Raw genomic sequence first — 22,764 nt, forward strand, 5'->3', positions numbered from 1 at the left:
AAATACGGTACTCGGTTACTCTGCCCAGCTCCAGACAGCACTGACACTCAACAACGGCACATTTGCGGATTATAATTACTGCTTTGTAAAAAAAATGTTTTTAACCCATTAGGTGAAATGACATAATCTCCCACGGCACACCAGACTGTATCTCACGGCACACTAGTGTGCCGCGGCACAGTGGTTGAAAAACACTGCCCTAGGGGTTCGGTGCGTCGGCCTCAGGGGTTCGACGGAGGTCAAGACACACCGACTCATCGTGTAAATAAAAACTTCTCGTATCAACGTATTATGGATACCCCCAAACAATGTTCCCTCCAATTTTCCATAGGCAAGAGCAAACGTAAAAACTCCTTGAGCATTCAGTGGAGCACATGTGAGCGACGTCAGACGTGCACATGCACTGTGGCCACACCAGCAGCACACCTGTCCCAAAGCTGACTAAATAACAATTTAAATGTTTTATTAAAATAATTTTCTGATATAAGTGATTTTGCCCTCTTACAATGACAATAACAAAAAAACATGTTTTTTATGACCTATGTGCTAGTATTGTATGTCTGGCTGCGGGTCCTGCCTCTAAAAGAAATGTTACCCCTTTCAGAGATTACATTTAGTTCCTGTAACTTTCTGTCTGTAAAATACATCTTTGTATTAGCATTTATGAAATCTAGTGACAATATTTCATGAATAATATCCTTAGATTAACATTCTTAATAAATGGCAGTAAAATAAGCACACATCTGTTTGAGGAGTCAGAGTGTTACAACCTGGTATTTACACATTGTGTGGCATTGGGGTTGTCCGACTTTTTGTGTGGCCATAAACGCAGCACTGGCTAAGTGCCATGAGTGCGTGTGTTGGTGCAGGTGAGACAGAGTGAGCGGCTTCTGTTAAAACGACGGATGATAACGTTGGTTTAAGCCTGGTTTGTATGGCAGAAAATTACCAGTTTTTATAGAGAAAAGTTTTTTTACTCATGTTTTTGGTGTGGTTACAAACAGTTTTGCTCAATAAAGTGATTGATGGAATTCTTGTCCGTAAAGTGTCTTGACAGACGATAATTGAACTGTGTTGACAAAGGTTGTTTCATTCATTGGGGCCACTCTTGTTGTCACCTGTCACTCATAGAGTTGCATTGCAAAATCATACAGAATAAATTGTAATGTGTTTATTTTGTTTAGAGTTCAGATGGGATTTTTGATTTCCTGCGCGGCATTAAATGCGTGAGAAGTGCGCAATTGCGCAGGCGCGCACCTTAGAGGGAACGTTGGTTCCCACTAAAACCACTAAAACATACACGTGTTGCACAATGAGATGTAAACATGGGATCATGTGTACAATCCTGTAACTTTATGTTTGTAAAATATGTCTTTATTAGTATTTATTTAATATAATAACATCATTTCATGATTAATATTTTTGAATTAAGATTAAATTAAGATTAATTTTTTTTTTACTAAAGAAGGGTTCGGTGTATGCGCATATGAAACTGGTGGGGCTCGGTACCTCCAACAAGGTTAAGAACCGCTGATTTAGGACCAACACACTTAAAACAAGTAAAACACTCTAACATAAAATCTGCTTAATGAGAAGAATTATCTTATCAGACAGAAAATAAGCAAATATCACCCTTATTTGAGATATTTCATCTTACTTAGATTTCAGTTTTTGCAGTGTAAGTAAAAGTCTTTCAATTTAACAGCAAAGACAGTAAAGAGTTAAGAAGCATTAGTCTACCTAATATGGCCACCACCACGTCTCCTCTTAGTATCTCTATGGATCCTCTGGAGATGAAGTAGATGGCATTGAGGACGTCCCCGGCGTGGACAAGCGTGTCGCCGGGAGGCGCGTGGGTGGTCTTGAACTTCATGGCCAGCGCCCTGAGGCAGCCCTTGGTGGAGCCTTTAAAAGCCTTGCAGTTCTGCAGCAGAGTCCGGTTCAGATGGAGACAGATGTCTGCCTGGAGACACTCTGGAAAACCTTTTAACACCTGGGGACGGGGCGGGCAAAACAGGACGAGATGCAGCAAGGCGAAAAAGGAAGGGAGGGCAGATACAGGAAGCGAAGGATGAGGTGATTTCCCGTTAAAAAGGCAGGATGTTCGAGGAGGTGGAAAAGGAGGAGAGTGAGGATGAGGAGGAGACAAAGGGAAGGAAGGTGAAGAAGTGTTAGAAATACAGCAGATAGAGGAAGGTTACATCAGTATGAATTCATGCTGTTATTAGTGACTCAAGCATGTCACTGGTCATTAGGATCACATTTCAACCCAAATTCCTGGTACCCGGTAATCAATACCAATGGTGTGTGTTCATGTGGTAATACACTCCAAAAAGTCAGTTTTCAAAAACAAGAAAAGAAATACAAAAATGAGGGGTATTTTATTTGAACTAAGCAAAATTATCTGCCTAGAACAAGAAAATTCGGCTTGTCGAGACTTTCCAAAACAAGCAAAATTAAAGCTGCAAGCAGCGATGGACGGGACCGACTCTGAGGGCTCATCAAATCCAAACCAGAGCAGTAATTAAAACTCTTTCATCAACTTTTAATCAGAAGGGTTCAATCTCTCTCCTGTGCTAATTTGAAGCCGACACGACAAACGCGCTCAGAGGAGATAATGTTTGAAAAAAGGTGACTGTTTTTACACAACTTTTGTTTTGAAGGGGGAATTGCAAACTTCCTGTTGATTTTTACTTGTCCCCATCGTCATTAACATTCTACACTTTTCTGTTATTAAAATAAGTATATATGTATAAAATCTAGGTCTAAATCAAACCTACATAGAGGTTTTTGTTTCATGTCTCTACAACATTCCTACCGGGAGTTACAAGTAGTTTTGTCTGTGTTTTTTCCTAGGGGGCGCTAGAGCGCAATTTTGAGTTTTGGGGTTTGTTTTTTTAATTAGATCGCAAATTTTGCCAGTCCTGATGTGTGTATCAAATATGGTGAGTTTTGAAGCATGTTAAGGGGGTCAAATTACAGCTCAAATAAGCGGCGGAATAATAATAATAATAAAACGCACAAAATACATTAGGCTCCTCTGTTCCAAAGGTACATTGCGGTCCCTAATTAGCTAACCTCAATGAACCCAAAAATACCTTAAAATAAGTATATTCTCACTAATAACAAGAGCACTTTTCTTGGTAGAAAAAAAAGAGACCTTTTTGCTCAATATGTTGAAAAATATTCTCAAATTAAGTAAATGCTAGTGCCATTATCTTGACATAATGATACCGTATTTTTCGGAGTATAAGTCGCTCCGGAGTATAAGTCGCACCGGCCGAAAATGCATAATAAAGAAGGAAAAAAACATATATAAGTCGCACTGGAGTATAAGTCGCATTTTTTGGGGGAAATGTATTTGATAAAACCCAACACCAAGAATAGACATTTGAAAGGCAATTTAAAATAAATAAAGAATAGTGAACAACAGGCTGAATAAGTGTACGTTATATGAGGCATAAATAACCAACTGAGAACGTGCCTGGTATGTTAACGTAACATATTATGGTAAGAGTCATTCAAATAACTATAACATATAGAACATGCTATACGTTTACCAAACAATCTGTCACTCCTAATCGCTAAATCCCATGAAATCTTATACGTCTAGTCTCTTACGTCAATGAGCGAAATAATATTATTTGATATTTTACGGTAATGTGTTAATAATTTCACACATAAGTCACTCCTGAGTATAAGTCGCACACCCCGGCCAAACTATGAAAAAAACTGCGACTTATAGTCCGGAAAATACGGTATGCGCTCGGCATCATGATTTTTTTTCATGCTTGAAGTAAGAAATTATTTCTTTAAAAAAGTAGTTTTATACTTGTGAGTGTTGATGACACAGCTTTGCAACAGTTGATATTCTCGTTTCAAGCATGTTTTACTCAATATAGATCATCAAATCTCAGCAACAAGCTGTAATATCTTACTGAGATCATTTAGGAGCAAAACCCTTAAAACAAGTAAATCACTCTAACATAAAATCTGCTTAGTGAGAAGAATGATCTTATCAGACAGAAAATAAGCAAATATCACCCTTATTTGAGATATTTCATCTTACTTAGGTTTCAGTTTTTGCAGTGTAGATGTTAATTTCCTTAATATTAAAGTCTGAGCGAACTGTAATAATAACTCTACTGTCCAGTTATATTTTATTTTCTTACACTTCTGATGATCATTTGCAAGCATGCATAAATTCACTTTGTTCCTGTCGTGTTGTGTAGTCATGAAGTAGTCTTTGCCACTGAGTGGGCGGCGTGGCTCAGTTGGCGGAGCGACCTTGCCAGCAACTTGAGGGGTTCCGGATTCCATTCCAGCTCCTGCTGTCCTAGTCATTGCCGTTGTGTCCTTGGGCAAGACACTCTACCCTTCCTCCCAGTGCCACCCACACTGGTTTAAATGGAGATAATGGATTTCACTATGTAAAGTGCTTTGAGTCTCTCGGGAAAAAAAGCGCTGTATAAATATACTTTCCCTACGTTGAATGTGCCAGTCATGTCTTTTGAGTCCTACAAAGTGATTATACAGTAAGTAATGTACTTATTACTTACAAAACAATACGAATATTAATCTAATATTATATCAGCACCAATCATAGTACAAACCCCGTTTCCATATGAGTTGGGAAATTGTGTTAGATGTAAATATAAACGGAATACAATGACTTGCAAATCATTTTCAACCCATATTCAATTGAATGCACTACAAAGACAAGCTATTTGATGTTCAAACTCATAAACTTTATTTTTTTTTTGCAAATAATAATTAAAGGGAATGTTCACCACTGTGTTACATGGCCTTTCCTTTTAACAACACTCAGTAAACGTTTGGGAACTGAGGAGACACATTTTTTAAGCTTCTCAGGTGGAATTCTTTCCCATTCTTGCTTGATGTACAGCTTAAGTTGTTCAACAGTCCGGGGGTCTCCGTTGTGGTATTTTAGGCTTCATAATGCGCCACAAATTTTCAATGGGAGACAGGTCTGGACTACAGGCAGGCCAGTCTAGTACCCGCACTCTTTTACTATGAAGCCACGTTGATGTAACACGTGGCTTGGCATTGTCTTGCTGAAATAAGCAGGGGCGTCCATGGTAACGTTGCTTGGATGGCAACATATGTTGCTCCAAAACCTGTATGTACCTTTCAGCATTAATGGCGCCTTCACAGATGTGTAAGTTACCCATGTCTTGGGCACTAATACACCCACATACCATCACAGATGCTGGCTTTTCAACTTTGCGCCTATAACAATCCGGATGGTTCTTTTCCTCTTTGGTCCGGAGGACACGACGTCCACAGTTTCCAAAAACAATTTGAAATGTGGACTCATCAGACCACAGAACTCTTTTCCACTTTGTATCAGTCCATCTTAGATGAGCTCAGGCCCAGCAAAGCCGACGGCATTTCTGGGTGTTGTTGATAAACGGTTTTCGCCTTGCATAGGAGAGTTTTAACTTGCACTTACAGATGTAGCGACCAACTGTAGTTACTGACAGTGGGTTTCTGAAGTGTTCCTGAGCCCATGTGGTGATATCCTTTACACACTGATGTCGCTTGTTGATGCAGTACAGCCTGAGGGATCGAAGGTCACGGGCTTAGCTGCTTGCTTGCAGTGATTTCTCCAGATTCTCTGAACCCTTTCATGATATTACGGACCGTAGATGGTGAAATCCCTAAATTCCTTGCAATAGCTGGTTGAGAAATGTTTTTCTTAAACTGTTCAACAATTTGCTCGAGCATTTGTTGACAAAGTGGTGACCCTCGCCCCATCCTTGTTTGTGAATGACTGAGCATTTCATGGAATCTACTTTTATAACCAATCATGGCACCCACCTGTTCCCACATTGCCTGTTCCCCTGTGAGATGTTCCAAATAAGTGCTTGATGAGCATTCCTCAACTTTATCAGTATTTATTGCCACCTTTCCCAACTTCTTTGTCACGTGTTGCTGGCATCAAATTCTAAAGTTAATGATTATTTGCACACAAAAAAATGTTTATTAGTTCGAACATCAAATAGGTTGTCTTTGTAGCATATTCAACTGAATATGGGTTGAAAATGATTTGCAAATCATTGTATTCCGTTTATATTTACATCTAACACACTTTCCCAACTCATATGGAAACAGGGTTTGTACATACCTGTATTATTTTGTCGTGTGGAATGTTAGTAACAATCAAATGAAATTAGTCAAATTAAGAACAGGTATGTCACACACTAGCATAACTGTCTGGAATGGACTTTTGCTGTCTTTAAGGCGAAGTGAAGTGGTAATTGTTTTCGGCGACACCTAGGGATCGCAATAATCTATTAAGTTAATAAGATCATGACACATTCATTGGAATGATGCGGACACACTTGTTGCTGGGTACTTTCTAATACGCTTATGTCTTGGAGACTTTGTAGGTGTAAGTAATATGCAACTATAATGATTTGATACTTGTTTGTATTGACACCTTAGAGTGCAATGTTGTTGAATTAAGGACACTTATTAAGTATGTCTAGCTTGTGTGCTCTTGTTTGCAGTAGTAGCCTATCGCCTACCAAGTTAACCTTTTGTAAATGACTTGACTAAAATACAAGAAAAGACCAACCTTGTGTGCTTATTGGAGGACAATAATGAAATCACTCATGCTAATCATTAGCATGTAAATGGCATATCCAATGTAAATTAGCATCGCGCTAGCACATTTAGAATTTCAGGCATATTTGCTTTGTTGGCACAGAAAATTGCAACATTAGTTAGAGGCAGTCTATTGCGAATACACCATGAAGTCATAAGTCATTTGTGGTAAACATTTAGGAGTGTGTGTCATGTGACAATCAAGTGACTAATTCATTTGATTAATTATATTGGTTTAGTAGTGCCAAATATTACGGTTTAGCTGCTCGTACTACATTTCTGGAATTAATTCATACAAAACAAGAAATCTTGGCATAATGTGTCTATTACAAAAGCAAAAATGTTAATATTACGTTGCATATTATTTACAGTGCACATACCAAAGTCTCCGAGGCAAAAGCATATTAGAAAGTATCCAGTAACAAACGTGTCCGCATCATTCAAATCACTGCGCCATGAGCTTAACGTCAGGAATAATTCTGACCAGTAGGCGTTGCCAAAAACACAATTACCACTCCACTTCAACTTAAAGGGGTCAGACTATGCTTTCTACATTTAAAACACTTCCTTGTGGGCTACATAACATGTAATGGTGGTTCTTTGGTCAAAATGTTGCATAGTTTTATGGTCACTCTTATTTACGTGCCTCCACTTTGACTGCGTCTTCTCCCCATCATCTTTTCTGTAGTTTTTAGCGCTTCCATATCGAGTCGACTGACAGATTAAGTTCAAACTGTACGCTACTTTGGACTACACTAGCGGACTCGCACAAAGCTCTTCGAGTAAAACTTGACCATATATGGAGATATCTGCTGACGTCACTAATTGGAAAAAAAACGCCACAAATTGTAGCAAATTCGAAACGGCTCATTTGGAGGAAGTATGAAAGAAGGCAAGATTGTTTTATAAATATCTCCGCCATGCCTCCATAGTTTCATTTAATTTTTTTAGGACTTATGCAGATCCCATATAAACAACAGACACATTCATAACAATATATAATATGTTCAATATTTACCGTAATTCGGTCATTTTGATCATTGCTGGAACTTATTTCCTTAGCACATATTTTTCCGTTTCCATAGCAACGCACTTTCGACTTCCGGCAACTAATTAGGAATTCCTACTTCCGGAAACAAATGCGTGTGTGTTTTCTTATCATGGCAGACTTGGAAACAGACCACAAAGACTGCTATTTTTGGCCAAATGAGGATTCATAACCTTATCTTTTTGAAGTTGAATATACTGAGGATGAACTGCTGCTTCTAGAAGCGAGCAGGAAGGAAGGGTTGAACGTTGGAGCAGAGGCAAGCCGATAGAGTGCAGTCAGTGTAACTTGCGGGTATTATTTTGGATATTGGAGCCAAGCTATGCCGACATAAATGGAGTGCTTAACCAAACTTAACTGGAAAAAATGTCCTCGGCCAGCTGGACCAAACAGACAACTGTCCATGGAGTGAGTCACTACAATATTGATCGTGATACACACACACACACAGTACTTCCACTGTCAAGCTAGCTGTGTAAAAACAAAACATTAAATTTGGGTTAATACTTTACAGATACTGTAAAAAATGATTGTTCATGTTTTTTAGTCAGTACGGGTTGGTGTTCTATCGCATTGTGTTGTATATCACAAACTTAAAAGCCATTCAGCTGTTGACGCAGTGGCTAGCTTCTGTCTAACATCGTAGCATGCCGCCGTAAGACGGTGTGTTAATACGCTAGAAAAATAGTTCCTCCATGTTTGCGCTTACAATAACAAATGTCGCGAGAGATAGGTTATTATACAGGTTCCAGAATGTACATTAAATATTGGTGACAATTTTTGAGTGCATTTTCAAAGTGATTTAGAGGCAGAATGAATTTCTCCCATTAGCTGCATTGCTAGTTACCAAGAACGAGCCGATTATTACAAATTAGAATGTAAAAAGAAAAAGAAAAAGTTTTCTTCTTGTCTCTCATAAGTATTGATAGGCAAAATTCCCCCGCAAAAGTGCAGTTCCCCTTCAAAGTGATTCTACTTCTCAAACTCAAAAGGACACACATCAGCAGTTTTGAAATGTTTAACAATGCATGTATTTCTCGACTTTCACTTTAAAATTAAACTGAGGCGGCATGTTTGGGCAGGAAAGCCAGCAGGCCCGCAGAGTGTTATTAATGTGAAGAATAGGTGCAATTTTAATGAGTTTGCTGCAAGCAGGGCGAGCCGCAGCGCTTTCAGGCGGCAACATCGTGAACGCAACACAAGAGTACATTAAACACCAACATTCTTCGCTTATCCGAGGTCGGGTCGCGGGGACAGCAGCCTAAGCAGGGAAGCCCAGACTTTCCTCTCCCCAGCCACTTCGTCCAGCTCTTCCCGGGGGATCCCGAGGCGTTCCCAGGCCAGCCGGGAGACATAGGTGTCCTGGGTCTTCCCCGTGGCCTCCTACCGGTTGGACGTGCCCTAAACACCTCCCTAGGGAGGCGTTCGGGTGGCATCCTGACCAGATGCCCGAACCGCCTCATCTGGCTCTTCTCGATGTGGAGGAGCAGCGGCTTTACTTTAAGCTCCCCCCGGATGGCAGAGCTTCTCACCCTATCTCTAAGGGAGAGCCCCGCCACCCGGTGGAGGAAACTCATTTCGGCCGCTTGTACCCGTGATATTGTCCTTTCGGTCATAACCCAAAGCTCATGACCATAGGTGAGGATGGGAACGTAGATCGACCGGTAAATTGAGAGCTTTGCCTTCCGGCTCAGCTCCTTCTTCACCACAACGGATCAATACAGCGTCCGCATTACTGAAGATGCCGCACCGATCCGCCTGTCGATCTCACAATCCACTCTTCCCTCACTCGTGAACAAGACTACGAGGTACTTGAACTCCTCTACTTGGGGCAGGGTCTCCTCCCTCACCCGGAGATGGCACTCCACCCTTTTCCGGGCGAGAACCATGGACTCGGACTTGGAGGTGCTGATTCTCATCCCAGTCGCTTTACACTGGGCTGCGAACCGATCCAGTGAGAGCTGAAGATCCTGGCCAGATGAAGCCATCAGGACCACATCATCTGCAAAAAGCAGAGACCTAATCCTGCAGCCACCAAACCGGATCCCTTCAACGCCTTGACTGCGCCTATAAATTCTGTCCATAAAAGTTATGAACAGAATCGGTGACAAAGGGCAGCCTTGGCGGAGTCCAACCCTCACTGGAAACGTGTCCGACTTACTGCCGGCAATGCGGACCAAGCTCTGACACTGATCGTACAGGGAGCGGACCGCCATAATCAGACAGTCCGATACCCCATACTCTCTGAGCACTCCCCACAGGACTTCCCGAGCGACACGGTCGAATGCCTTCTCCAAGTCCACAAAGCACATGTAGACTGGTTGGGCAAACTCCCATGCGCCCTCAAGGACCCTGCGGAGAGTATAGAGCTAGTCCACAGTTTCACAACCAGGACGAAAACCACACTGTTCCTCCTGAATCCGAGGTTGGACTATCCGGCGTAGCCTCCTCTCCAGTATACCTGAATAGACCTTACCGGGAAGGCTGAGGAGTGTGATCCCACACCCTCCAGTTCCCCTTTTTAAAGAGAGGAACCACCACCCCGGTTCGACTATCCGGCGTAGCCTCCTCTCCAGTACACCTGAATAGACCTTACCGGGAAGGCTGAGGAGTGTGATCCCACGATAGTTGGAACACACCCTCCGGTTCCCCTTCTTAAAGAGAGGAACCACCACCCCGGTCTGCCAATCCAGAGGTACCACCTCCGATGTCCACGCGATGCTTCAGAGTCTTGTCAACCAAGACAGCCCCACAGCATCCAGAGCCTTAAGGAACTCAGGGCAGATCTCATCCACTCCCGGGGCCTTGCCACCGAGGAGCTTTTTAACTACCTCAGCAACCTCAGCCCCAAAAATAGGAGAGCCCACCAAAGATTCCCCAGGAACTGCTTCCTCATAGGAAGACGTGTTGGTGGGATTGAGGAGGTCTTCGAAGTATTCCCTCCACCGATCCACAACTTCCGCAGTCGAGGTCAGCAGAACACCATCCGCACCATACATGGTGTTGGTAGTGCACTGCTTCAACTTCCTGAGGCGGTGGATGGTGGTCCAGAATCGCTTCGAAGCCGTCCGGAAGTCGTTTTCCATGACTACCAGTGTAGTGAGTTTACTTTATAGAATAGAATAGAAAGTACTTGCCTGATCCCTGGGGGGAATTCAGCACCACAGTTTGCTCACAATAAACAGTAAGCACTTAGGTATTTTTTACATGTGAATAATATAAATACAGTCTATTATACAGCATTATTCACATGTGAATAATATAAATACAGTCTATTATACAGCATTATTCACATGTGAATAATATAAATACAGTCTATTATACAGCATTATTCACATGTGAATAATATAAATACAGTCTATTATACAGCATTATTCACATGTGAATAATATAAATACAGTCTATTATACAGCATTATTCACTTGCAAATAATATAAATACAGTCCATTATACAGCATTATTCACATGCGAATAATATAAATACAGTCTATTATACAGCATTATTCACATGTGAATAATATAAATACAGTCTATTATACAGCATTATTCACATGTGAATAATATAAATACAGTCTATTATACAGCATTATTCACATGTGAATAATATAAATACAGTCTATTATACAGCATTATTCACATGTCCATCCATCCATCCATCTTCTTCCGCTTATCCGAGGTCGGGTCGTGGGGGCAGCAGCCTAATCAGGGAAGCCCAGACTTCCCTCTCCCCAGCCACTTCGTCCAGCTCCTCCCGGGGGATCCCGAGGCGTTCCCAGGCCAGCCGGGAGACATAGGTGTCCTGGGTCTTCCCCGTGGCCTCCTACCGGTTGGACGTGCCCTAAACACCTCCCTAGGGAGGCGTTCGGGTGGCATCCTGACCAGATGCCCGAACCGCCTCATCTGGCTCTTCTCGATGTGGAGGAGCAGCGGCTTTACTTTAAGCTCCCCCCGGATGGCAGAGCTTCTCACCCTATCTCTAAGGGAGAGCCCCGCCACCCGGTGGAGGAAACTCATTTCGGCCGCTTGTACCCGTGATATTGTCCTTTCGGTCATAACCCAAAGCTCATGACCATAGGTGAGGATGGGAACGTAGATCGACCGGTAAATTGAGAGCTTTGCCTTCCGGCTCAGCTCCTTCTTCACCACAACGGATCAATACAGCGTCCGCATTACTGAAGATGCCGCACCGATCCGCCTGTCGATCTCACAATCCACTCTTCCCTCACTCGTGAACAAGACTACGAGGTACTTGAACTCCTCTACTTGGGGCAGGGTCTCCTCCCTCACCCGGAGATGGCACTCCACCCTTTTCCGGGCGAGAACCATGGACTCGGACTTGGAGGTGCTGATTCTCATCCCAGTCGCTTCACACTCAGCTGCGAACCGATCCAGTGAGAGCTGAAGATCCTGGCCAGATGAAGCCATCAGGACCACATCATCTGCAAAAAGCAGAGACCTAATCCTGCAGCCACCAAACCGGATTCCCTCAACGCCTTGACTGCGCCTATAAATTCTGTCCATAAAAGTTATGAACAGAATCGGTGACAAAGGGCAGCCTTGGCGGAGTCCAACCCTCACTGGAAACGTGTCCGACTTACTGCCGGCAATGCGGACCAAGCTCTGACACTGATCGTACAGGGAGCGGACCGCCATAATCAGACAGTCCGATACCCCATACTCTCTGAGCACTCCCCACAGGACTTCCCGAGCGACACGGTCGAATGCCTTCTCCAAGTCCACAAAGCACATGTAGACTGGTTGGGCAAACTCCCATGCGCCCTCAAGGACCCTGCGGAGAGTATAGAGCTAGTCCACAGTTTCACAACCAGGACGAAAACCACACTGTTCCTCCTGAATCCGAGGTTGGACTATCCGGCGTAGCCTCCTCTCCAGTATACCTGAATAGACCTTACCGGGAAGGCTGAGGAGTGTGATCCCACACCCTCCAGTTCCCCTTTTTAAAGAGAGGAACCACCACCCCGGTTCGACTATCCGGCGTAGCCTCCTCTCCAGTACACCTGAATAGACCTTACCGGGAAGGCTGAGGAGTGTGATCCCACGATAGTTGGAACACACCCTCCGGTTCCCCTTCTTAAAGAGAGGAACCACCACCCCGGTCTGCCAATCCAGAGGTACCACCTCCGATGTCCACGCGATGCTTCAGAGTCTTGTCAACCAAGACAGCCCCACAGCATCCAGAGCCTTAAGGAACTCAGGGCAGATCTCATCCACTCCCGGGGCCTTGCCACCGAGGAGCTTTTTAACTACCTCAGCAACCTCAGCCCCAAAAATAGGAGAGCCCACCAAAGATTCCCCAGGAACTGCTTCCTCATAGGAAGACGTGTTGGTGGGATTGAGGAGGTCTTCGAAGTATTCCCTCCACCGATCCACAACTTCCGCAGTCGAGGTCAGCAGAACACCATCCGCACCATACATGGTGTTGGTAGTGCACTGCTTCAACTTCCTGAGGTGGTGGATGGTGGTCCAGAATCGCTTCGAAGCCGTCCGGAAGTCGTTTTCCATGACTACCAGTGTAGTGAGTTTACTTTATAGAATAGAATAGAAAGTACTTGCCTGATCCCTGGGGGGAATTCAGCACCACAGTTTGCTCACAATAAACAGTAAGCACTTAGGTATTTTTTACATGTGAATAATATAAATACAGTCTATTATACAGCATTATTCACATGTGAATAATATAAATACAGTCTATTATACAGCATTATTCACATGTGAATAATATAAATACAGTCTATTATACAGCATTATTCACATGTGAATAATATAAATACAGTCTATTATACAGCATTATTCACATGTGAATAATATAAATACAGTCTATTATACAGCATTATTCACATGTGAATAATATAAATACAGTCTATTATACAGCATTATTCACTTGCAAATAATATAAATACAGTCTATTATACAGCATTATTCACATGCGAATAATATAAATAGTCTATTATACAGCATTATTCACATGTGAATAATATAAATACAGTCTATTATACAGCATTATTCACATGTGAATAATATAAATACAGTCTATTATACAGCATTATTCACATGTGAATAATATAAATACAGTCTATTATACAGCATTATTCACATGTGAATAATATAAATACAGTCTATTATACAGCATTATTCACTTGCGAATAATATAAATACAGTCTATTATACAGCATTATTCACATGCGAATAATAAAAATACAGTCTATTATACAGCATTATTCACATGTGAATAATATAAATACAGTCTATTATACAGCATTATTCACATGTGAATAATATAAATACAGTCTATTATACAGCATTATTCACATGTTAATAATATAAATACAGTCTATTATACAGCATTATTCACATGTTAATAATAATATAAATACAGTCAATTATACAGCATTATTCACATGCGAATAATATAAATACAGTCTATTATACAGCATTATTCACATGTGAATAATATGAATAGTCTATCATACAGCATTATTCACATGTGAATAATGTAAATACAGTCTATTATACAGCATTATTCACATGTCCATCCATCCATCCATCTTCTTCCGCTTATCCGAGGTCGGGTCGTGGGGGCAGCAGCCTAATCAGGGAAGCCCAGACTTCCCTCTCCCCAGCCACTTCGTCCAGCTCCTCCCGGGGGATCCCGAGGCGTTCCCAGGCCAGCCGGGAGACATAGTCTTCCCAACGTGTCCTGGGTCTTCCTCGAGGCCTCCTACCAGTCGGACGTGCCCTAAACACCTCCCTAGGGAGGCGCTCGGGTGGCAACCTGACCAGATGCCCGAACCACCTCATCTGGCTCCTCTCGATGTGGAGGAGCAGCGGCTTTACTTTGAGCTCCCCCCGGATGACAGAGCTTCTCACCCTATCTCTAAGGGAGAGCCCTGCCACCCGGCGGTGGAAACTCATTTCGGCCGCTTGTACCCGTGATTTTGTCCTTTCGGTCATAACCCAAAGCTCATGACCATAGGTGAGGATGGGAACGTAGATCGACCGGTAAATTGAGAGCTTTGCCTTCCGGCTCAGCTCCTTCTTCACCACAACGGATCGATACAGCGTCCGCATTACTGAAGACGCCGCACCGATCCGCCTGTCGATCTCACGATCCACTCTTCCCTCACTCGTGAACAAGACTCCGAGGTACTTGAACTCCTCCACTTGGGGAAAGATCTCCTCCCCAACCCGGAGATGGCACTCCACCCTTTTCCGGGCGAGAACCATGGACTCGGACTTGGAGGTGCTGATTCTCATCCCAGTCGCTTCACACTCAGCTGCGAACCGATCCAGTGAGAGCTGAAGATCCTGGCCAGATGAAGCCATCAGGACCACATCATCTGCAAAAAGCAGAGACCTAATCCTGCAGCCACCAAACCGGATTCCCTCAACGCCTTGACTGCGCCTAGAAATTCTGTCCATAAAAGTTATGAACAGATCGGTGACAAAGGTCAGCCTTGGCGGAGTCCAACCCTCACCGGAAACGTGTCCGACTTACTGCCGGCAATGCGAACCAAGCTCTGACACTGATCATACAGCGAGCGGACCGCCACAATCAGACAGTCCGAAACCCCATACTCTCTGAGCACTCCCCACAGGACTTCCCGAGGGACACGGTGGAATGCCTTCTCCAAGTCCACAAAGCACATGTAGACTGGGTGGGCAAACTCCCATGCACCCTCAAGGACCCTGCCGAGAGTATAGAGCTGGTCCACAGTTCCACGACCAGGACGAAAACCACACTGTTCCTCCTGAATCCGAGGTTGGACTATCCGGCGTAGCCTCCTCTCCAGTATACCTGAATAGACCTTACCGGGAAGGCTGAGGAGTGTGATCCCACACCCTCCAGTTCCCCTTTTTAAAGAGAGGAACCACCACCCCGGTCTGCCAATCCAGAGGTACTGCCCCTGATGTCCACGCGATGCTGCAGAGTCTTGTCAACCAAGACAGCCCCACAGCATCCAGAGCCTTAAGGAACTCCGGGCGGGTCTCATCCACCCCCGGGGCCTTGCCACCGAGGAGCTTTTTAACTACCTCAGCAACCTCAGCCCCAGAAATAGGAGAGCCCACCACAGATTCCCCAGGCACTGCTTCCTCATAGGAAGACGTGTTGGTGGGATTGAGGAGGTCTTCGAAGTATTCCCTCCACCGATCCACAACTTCCGCAGTCGAGGTCAGCAGAACACCATCCGCACCATACATGGTGTTGGTAGTGCACTGCTTCACCTTCCTGAGGCGGTGGATGGTGGTCCAGAATCGCTTCGAAGCCGTCCGGAAGTCGTTTTCCATGGCTTCCCCGAACTCCTCCCATGTCCGAGTTTTTGCCTCCGCGACCGCTGAAGCCGCACACCGCTTGGCCTGTCGGTACCTGTCCGCTGCCTCAGGAGTCCCATGAGCCAAAAGAACCCGATAGGACTCCTTCTTCAGCTTGACGGCATCCCTCACCGCCGGTGTCCACCAACGGGTTCTAGGATTACCGCCACGACAGGCACCAACTACCTTGCGGCCACAGCTCCAATCAGCCGCCTCGACAATAGAGGTGCGGAACATGGTCCACTCAGACTCAATGTCCAGCACCTCCCTCGTGACATGTTCAAAGTCCTTCCGGAGGTGGAAATTGAAACTCTCTCTGACAGGAGACTCTGCCAGACGTTCCCAGCAAACCCTCACAATGCGTTTGGGCCTGCCAGGTCTGTCCGGCATCCTCCCCCACCATCGCAGCCAACTCACCACCAGGTGGTGATCGGTAGAAAGCTCCGCCCCTCTCTTCACCCGAGTGTCCAAAACATGAGGCCGCAAATCCGATGACACAACTACAAAGTCGATCATAGAACTGCGGCCTAGGGTGTCCTGGTGCCAAGTGCACATATGGACACCCTTATGTTTGAACATGGTGTTCGTTATGGACAATCCGTGACGGGCACAAAAGTCCAATAACAAAACACCACTTGGGTTCAGATCCGGGCGGCCATTCTTCCCAATCACGCCTCTCCAGGTTTCACTGGCGTTGCCAATATGAGCGTTGAAGTCCCCCAGTAGAACGAGGGAATCACCCGGGGGAGCACTCTCAAGTACTCCCTCGAGTGAATCCAAAAAGGGTGGGTACTCTGAGCTGCTGTTTGGCGCGTAAACGCAAACAACAGTCATGACCCGTCCCCCCACCCGAAGGCGGAGGGAAGCTACCCTCTCGTCCACCGGGTTGAACTCCAACATGCAGGCTCTGAGCCGGGGGGCAACAAGAATTGCCACCCCAGCCCGTCGCCTCTCACTGCTGGCAACGCCAGAGTAGAAGAGAGTCCAGCCCCTCTCGAGAGAACTGGTTCCAGAGCCCTTGCTGTGCGTCGAGGTGAGTCCGACTATATCCAACCGGAACTTCTCTACCTCACGCACTAGCTCAGGCTCCTTCCCCCCCAGCGAGGTGACGTTCCACGTCCCAAGAGCTAGCTTCTGTAGCCGAGGATCGGACCGCCAAGTGCCCTGCCTTCGGCTGCCGCCCAGCTCACATTGCACCCGACCTCTGTGGCCCCTGCTATGGGTGGTGAGCCCATTGGAGGGGGGAACCCACGTTGCCTCTTCGGGCTGTGCCCCGCCGGGCCCCATGGGGACAGGCCCGGCCACCAGGCGCTCGCCATCGTGCCCCAACTCCGGGCCTGGCTCCGGAGGGGGGCCCCGGTGACCCGCGTCCGGGCGAGGGAAATCTGAGTCTCGGTTCTTGCATTTCCATAGAAGTCTTCGAGCTGCTCTTTGTCCGATCCCTCACCTAGGACCTGTTTGTCTTGGGAGACCCTACCAGGGGGCATGGAAGCCCCCGGACAACATAGCTCCTAGGATCATTGGGACACGCAAACTCCTCTACCACGGTAAGGTGGCAGCTCAGAGAGGAGCATTATGTGAATAATATAAATACAGTCTGTTATACAGCATTATTCACATGTGAATAATGTAAATACAGTCTATTACACAGCATTATTCACATGTGAAAAATATAAATACAGTCTATCATACAGCATTATTCACATGTGAATAATATAAATACAGTCTATTATACAGCATTATTCACATGCGAATAATATAAATACAGTCTATTATACAGCATTATTCACATGTGAATAATATGAACAGTCTATTTATACAGCATTATTCACATGTGAATAATATAAATACAGTCTATTATACAGCATTATTCACATGTGAATAATATAAATACAGTCTATTATACAGCATTATTCACATGCGAATAATATAAATACAGTCTATTATACAGCATTATTCACATGTGAATAATATACATACAGTCTATAATACAGCATTATTCACATGTGAATAATATAAATACAGTCTATTATACAGCATTATTCACATGCGAATAATATAAATACAGTCTATTATACAGCATTATTCACATGCGAATAATATAAATACAGTCTATTATACAGCATTATTCACATGCGAATAATATAAATACAGTCTATTATACAGCATTATTCACATGTGAATAATATAAATACAGTCTATTATACAGCATTATTCACATGTGAATAATATAAATACAGTCTATCATACAGCATTATTCACATGTGAATAATATAAATACAGTCTATTATACAGCATTATTCACATGTGAATAATATAAATAAAGTCTATTATACAGCATTATTCACATGCGAATAATATAAATACAGTCTATTATACAGCATTATTCACATGTGAATAATATGAATAGTCTATTATACAGCATTATTCACATGTGAATAATGTAAATACAGTCTATTATACAGCATTATTCACATGTGAATAATATAAATACAGTCTGTTATACAGCATTATTCACATGTGAATAATATAAATACAGTCTATTATACAGCATTATTCACATGCAAATAATATAAATACAGTCTATTATACAGCATTATTCACATGTGAATAATATAAATACAGTCTATTATACATTCAAGTACAATCAAAAAGGAACATATGCATTATACAGTCATTATTCACCCACGGAACTTTAGTTATTAGAGAGTTCCGGTCGGACGGTATTTTTTACAGAACACATACGGCGTTGTTGTTGCACTGGTGAGCCACGGATGAGGAGATGCTGCTCCGCTATTGATTTAAGTAGAGTCTGAATGTCATTAAAACAGTTAGCTCCATCTTTTGACACTTCTTCTACCCCGTCCTTGCACGCTACACCACTACAACAAAGATGACGGAGAAAGTGAGCCACGTAAACAAGACCGCCCACAAAACGGCGCATCCTGAAGCGACTGTCAGAAAGCGGCTTGAAGATGATCTGTAAAAAATAATCTATGCAACATTTTGACCAAAGAACCACCATTACATGTTATGTAGACCACAAGGAAGTGTTTTCCATTCAGAAAAAATTTAAAATAATTATGACCCCTTTAATGCGCCCTATAATCCGGTGCGCCTTATATATGAAAATAGACCTGACTAGACCCGCTCATCGGCAGTGCGCCTTAAAATCCGGCGCACCCTATGGTCCGGAAAATACGGTAATACAATTATGTATGATTCGGTTCCTGCTGAAATCATATTAAGATCGGTTTCGGACTCAAGGCTCCAATATCGGTATAATATCGGAAGTGAAGAAGTTGTATCGGGACATCCCTCGTTTGAAGTTTGGTATGTGAGTTTGACATGTGTTTACCTGAAACACTGATATTGGGTGATGCATTTCTGGTAATAGTCACATGACTGCCACATGACCAAGCACTCCTCAATGTTTTCTTATGACTTAAAGTTCAAACACAAAGCTGTATCGTACATTCAAAGTGAGATAACGAAACAAAACATGAAATAAGTCATAGTCGTAGCGTGTCGACAATCCACTTGTGTACTTTACTGCGTGCGACACGACACAAGGACGTATGAAGATGACCTTCAATCAAGTGTAATCTGCTCGTGTCAGCAGAACTGAGCTATGTGACATGTCTATGATTGCACTGGTATATGCGCCGCACTCGCGCGTGTGTGTGTGTGTGTGTGTGTGTGTGTGTGTGTGTGTGTGTGTGTCGAGTGTCACAGCTGCGTCAAAGCAATCTTGCCAGTGGTAACGAGTAGAGGATGCAAGCCCACGTTTGCTGTGACTAACAGAGTTCACGCAGAGTTCACCGTGTACAGGAAGTTGATCGGCTGATGTTGTGATGTGTCAGCATGATTGACAGCTGTCATTCTCACATCCTTACACGCTCAACATGCTGCCTGTGTGCTCAAAAATGGAATTACTTGATCAGCAGTCATGCATGTTTCATTACCTCTTCAAGGGTTTCATTTAATGTGTTGAAGACTCGTCTTCTTGGTTTGTGTCAAGCATTGCCAGCTCAGGGTGGGCCGATCCATCCTGATATCCATAGTAGCTATACCAACGGTAGTATCAAATTTAGCGTAATAAGATGGAGAATTTCCAGTTATCCTTTTGTTCATTTTCAGTAATCCATTTTCTTACATGGTTCTGTTGTTTACAGAGTGTCGAATAGGACAGAATTAAATAAATAAATAAGACAATAATTACTTAAATATGTCATTATTTATTTAAATTATTTAATCGTTTAATTTCTGATTTCAATATTTAATCAACTATTCAATCATTAAATTAATTACTGATTTCCAATTTTTAATTTTTAATTTTATTATTTCATGAATATTTGTATCAGCGCTTCGTGAATTTAATTAAACTGCCAAACAGTTAAAACATTTATTATATATTTACATTGAAAAAAAGTAATGACAACTTTAATAGCACATTCATGTATTTAATTTTAATTATAATTAATTAATGGCATATTTAAGTAATTATTTAGTGGTTTATTTAGTTAATTTTGTCCCATTTGACCCTCCATATTTGTTTACATTGTTATATTGTTGATATTATATTCATATGTTGGGAATAAATTGTGCTTAGAGGGCATGAAAAAAAAAACAAGGATTTGCATGCAAGCCATGTGTAGTTGTTTTTATATTGTTTATTAATAAAATGGACAATATATATATTTTTTTATTATTATTTAAAAAAATAAAAAAATAAATATATATATATATATATATATATATATATATATATATATATATTATATACAATAAATATTGATCTTTGCACAGACCTGTTATGTAAATTGTTTATTTTTTTAACTACATTTTTTGTTGAATCACTGTAATACTGTAATGTGCTTCGTATCAACATGCTATTAGCATAAATGTCATGTGGTTATATTTTTGCTAATTCTACGCTAAAAGCTCACTCCTGTTACTTTCAGTCCTGTTACTCAAATCTTTAGCTTGAGATGGGCCGTTATACATTTTTAATTTTCATTGTATTTTTAGGATTAAGCGTTGAAAAAAATATGGACATTTTTTTATGTATTTTGAAAGCAAATGGCACCCATTTGGTGGATTTGCTTATGTAAAAAAAAATTGAATAATTGTAATTTTTGTTGATATTTTTACATTATCACACAGTAAATTGTTGTATTTATATTATGTACAATTATTCGCAAATTTGTTGATGATATAAAAAATAAAGCCTAATCATAATCAGTTTTATTATAATTCCTAGTAGTCTGACTATAATCACTATCAACAAATGAAAGGCAAATTGATTTAATGATCTTAAAGAATTCCAAGTAAAAAGTGTGAGTAACAGTGTTGGTATCAGCAATAAAGGCCTTATATCAGACCTCGGAAAATTAATCTGGCCTGCCGGACATTCCCAAATAATTTTTTTAGATCTTTAAGATGAAAACTGTAGCCGCCATTATGATGTGCAGTGATGTTTTCAAATGACCGTAAGTCTTGAACTACAAACCCCGTTTCCATATGAGTTGGGAAATTGTGTTAGATGTAAATATAAATGGAATACAATGATTTGAAAATCCTTTTCAACCCATATTCAGTTGAATGCACAACAAAGACAAGATATTTGATGTTTAAACTCATAAACTTTATTTTTTTTTGCAAATAATAATTAACTTAGAATTTCATGGCTGCAACACGTGTCAAAGTAGTTGGAAAAGGACATGTTCACCACTGTGTTACATGGCCTTTCCTTTTAACAACACTCAGTAAACGTTTGGGAACTGAGGAGACACATTTTTTAAGCTTCTGAGGTGGGATTATTTCCCATTCTTGCTTGATGTACAGCTTAAGTTGTTCAACAGTCTGGGGGTCTCCGTTGTGGTATTTTAGGCTTCATAATGCGCCACACATTTTCAATGGGAGACAGGTCTGGACTACAGGCAGGCCAGTCTAGTACCCGCACTCTTTTACTATGAAGCCACCCTGTTGTAACACGTGGCTTGGCATTGTCTTGCTGAAATGAGCAGGGGCGTCCATGGTAACGTTGCTTGGATGGCAACATATGTTGCTCCAACACCTGTATGTACCTTTCAGCATTAATGGTTCCTTCACAGATGTGTAAGTTACCCATGCCTTGGGCACGAATACACCCCCATACCATCACAGATGCTGGCTTTTCAACTTTGCGCCTATAACAATCCGGATGGTTCTTTTCCTCTTTGGTCCGTAGGACACGACGTCCACAGTTTCCAAAAACAATTTGATATGTGGACTTGTCAGACCACAGAACACTTTTCCACTTTGTATCAGTCCTTCTTAGATGAGCTCAGGCCCAGCGAAGCCGACGGCATTTCTGGGTGTTGTTGATAAACGGTTTTCGCCTTGCATAGGATAGTTTTAACTTGCACTTACAGATGTAGCGACCAACTGTAGTTACTGACAGTGGGTTTTTGAAGTGTTCCTGAGCCCATGTGGTGATATCCTATACACACTGATGTCGCTTGTTGATGCAGTGCAGCCTGAGGGATCGAAGGTCACGGGCTTAGCTGCTTATGTGCAGTGATTTCTCCAGATTCTCTGAACCCTTTGATGATATTACGGACCGTAAATGGTGAAATCCCTAAATACCTTGCAATAGCTGGTTGAGAAAGGTTTTTCTTAAACTGTTCAACAATTTGCTCACGCATTTGTTGACAAAGTGGTGACCCTCGCCCCATCCTTGTTTGTGAATGACTGAGCATTTCATGGAATCT

The 22,764-nt window shown here is 42.5% G+C and overlaps 1 protein-coding gene across 1 annotated transcript in view; it reads right to left on the minus strand.

Moving 5' to 3' along the window:
• kcnh2b (potassium voltage-gated channel, subfamily H (eag-related), member 2b) overlaps positions 1–22,764 on the minus strand; it is a 723,936-nt gene that overhangs the window by 19,318 nt on the left and 681,854 nt on the right. Inside the window, exon 14 of the mRNA XM_061965721.2 lies at positions 1,741–1,993. Within this exon, the coding sequence (XP_061821705.1) occupies positions 1,741–1,993 (253 nt within the window). The remainder of the gene's footprint in view (positions 1–1,740; positions 1,994–22,764) is intronic.

The sequence above is a fragment of the Nerophis lumbriciformis genome, linkage group LG07, assembly GCF_033978685.3.
Source record: "Nerophis lumbriciformis linkage group LG07, RoL_Nlum_v2.1, whole genome shotgun sequence".
Lineage (NCBI taxonomy): Eukaryota > Metazoa > Chordata > Actinopteri > Syngnathiformes > Syngnathidae > Nerophis > Nerophis lumbriciformis.